The 735-nt window shown below is 56.5% G+C and overlaps 1 protein-coding gene across 1 annotated transcript in view; it reads left to right on the top strand.

The window, feature by feature from the left end:
* The window catches only part of LOC144234113 (melanoma-associated antigen D4), a 6,369-nt gene extending 6,018 nt beyond the window's left edge, over nucleotides 1–351 (top strand). The window contains exon 12 of the mRNA XM_077767253.1: nucleotides 133–351. Coding sequence (XP_077623379.1) covers nucleotides 133–142 — 10 coding nt within the window. The 3' untranslated portion in view covers nucleotides 143–351. The remainder of the gene's footprint in view (nucleotides 1–132) is intronic.
* The last annotated feature ends 384 nt before the right edge of the window (nucleotides 352–735 follow it).

Genomic DNA, 735 nt, shown 5'->3' with positions numbered 1-735 from the left:
CCGGTGGGGGAGCACCTGGGAGCAGTGGGAGGACCAAGAGAGTGTGAAAGGCACTGGTTCTGTCCTCGTGTGTCCCTCCCGGTTTCACATATATTTATATTTCTGCTTTGGCTTTTGTGTCTTGCGTTGCAGGCAGCGCTGATGGACTGCGGCCATCACGCACCAGGCCAGAGTGCCTCCTCGGATTCCTCCCTCACACACCACTCTAGGCAGCTTCTCCCTGCCCATCTGAGATGGCATGCCAGATGAAGCTCTCTCTGCCCTTCCTGCTTTGGTTGTGTGCTTTTGTTGTGCGCTTCTGTTGTGTTTTCATGTTTTTGGTATTGGTGTTACATTAAAGTTGCAAAATTACTTGGGATGTTTCCTCCTTTACCTGTGCACGTGGTGCTCTGAGGGGCGTGTGGTGCTCTGAGGGACACGTGGTTGGGTGATCTGAGATGGCCACGAGCCGCCTCTGCCTGGAAGGCAACAGGTGTGGGTTCAGTGCTGGGAGATGCGGAGGTGCCGGCTGAGTGCCTAGACTGTGAGTTTCGAGAGCCTCCGGTCGAAGGAGTCACGGGATTTCCCACGTACAACCCCAGTTAGATGCCAACGGTCGGGGAGGTTGGCGGGGAAAGGGATGGAGTAGAAGGCTGTGGGTTGGTGCCATGGTCCCTCCCACCACACAGCAGGGTCCACAGACATCCACCAAGCCCCACCTCCTCCACCCCATCTTTGGAGGTGCCGTCTTAAGGG

The sequence above is a fragment of the Crocuta crocuta genome, unplaced genomic scaffold, assembly GCF_008692635.1.
Source record: "Crocuta crocuta isolate KB4526 unplaced genomic scaffold, BGI_CrCroc_1.0 scaffold195, whole genome shotgun sequence".
Classification (NCBI taxonomy): Eukaryota; Metazoa; Chordata; class Mammalia; order Carnivora; family Hyaenidae; genus Crocuta; species Crocuta crocuta.
The sequence above is the reverse complement of the archived record's forward strand: the minus strand, read 5'-3'. Positions and strand labels throughout refer to the sequence as shown.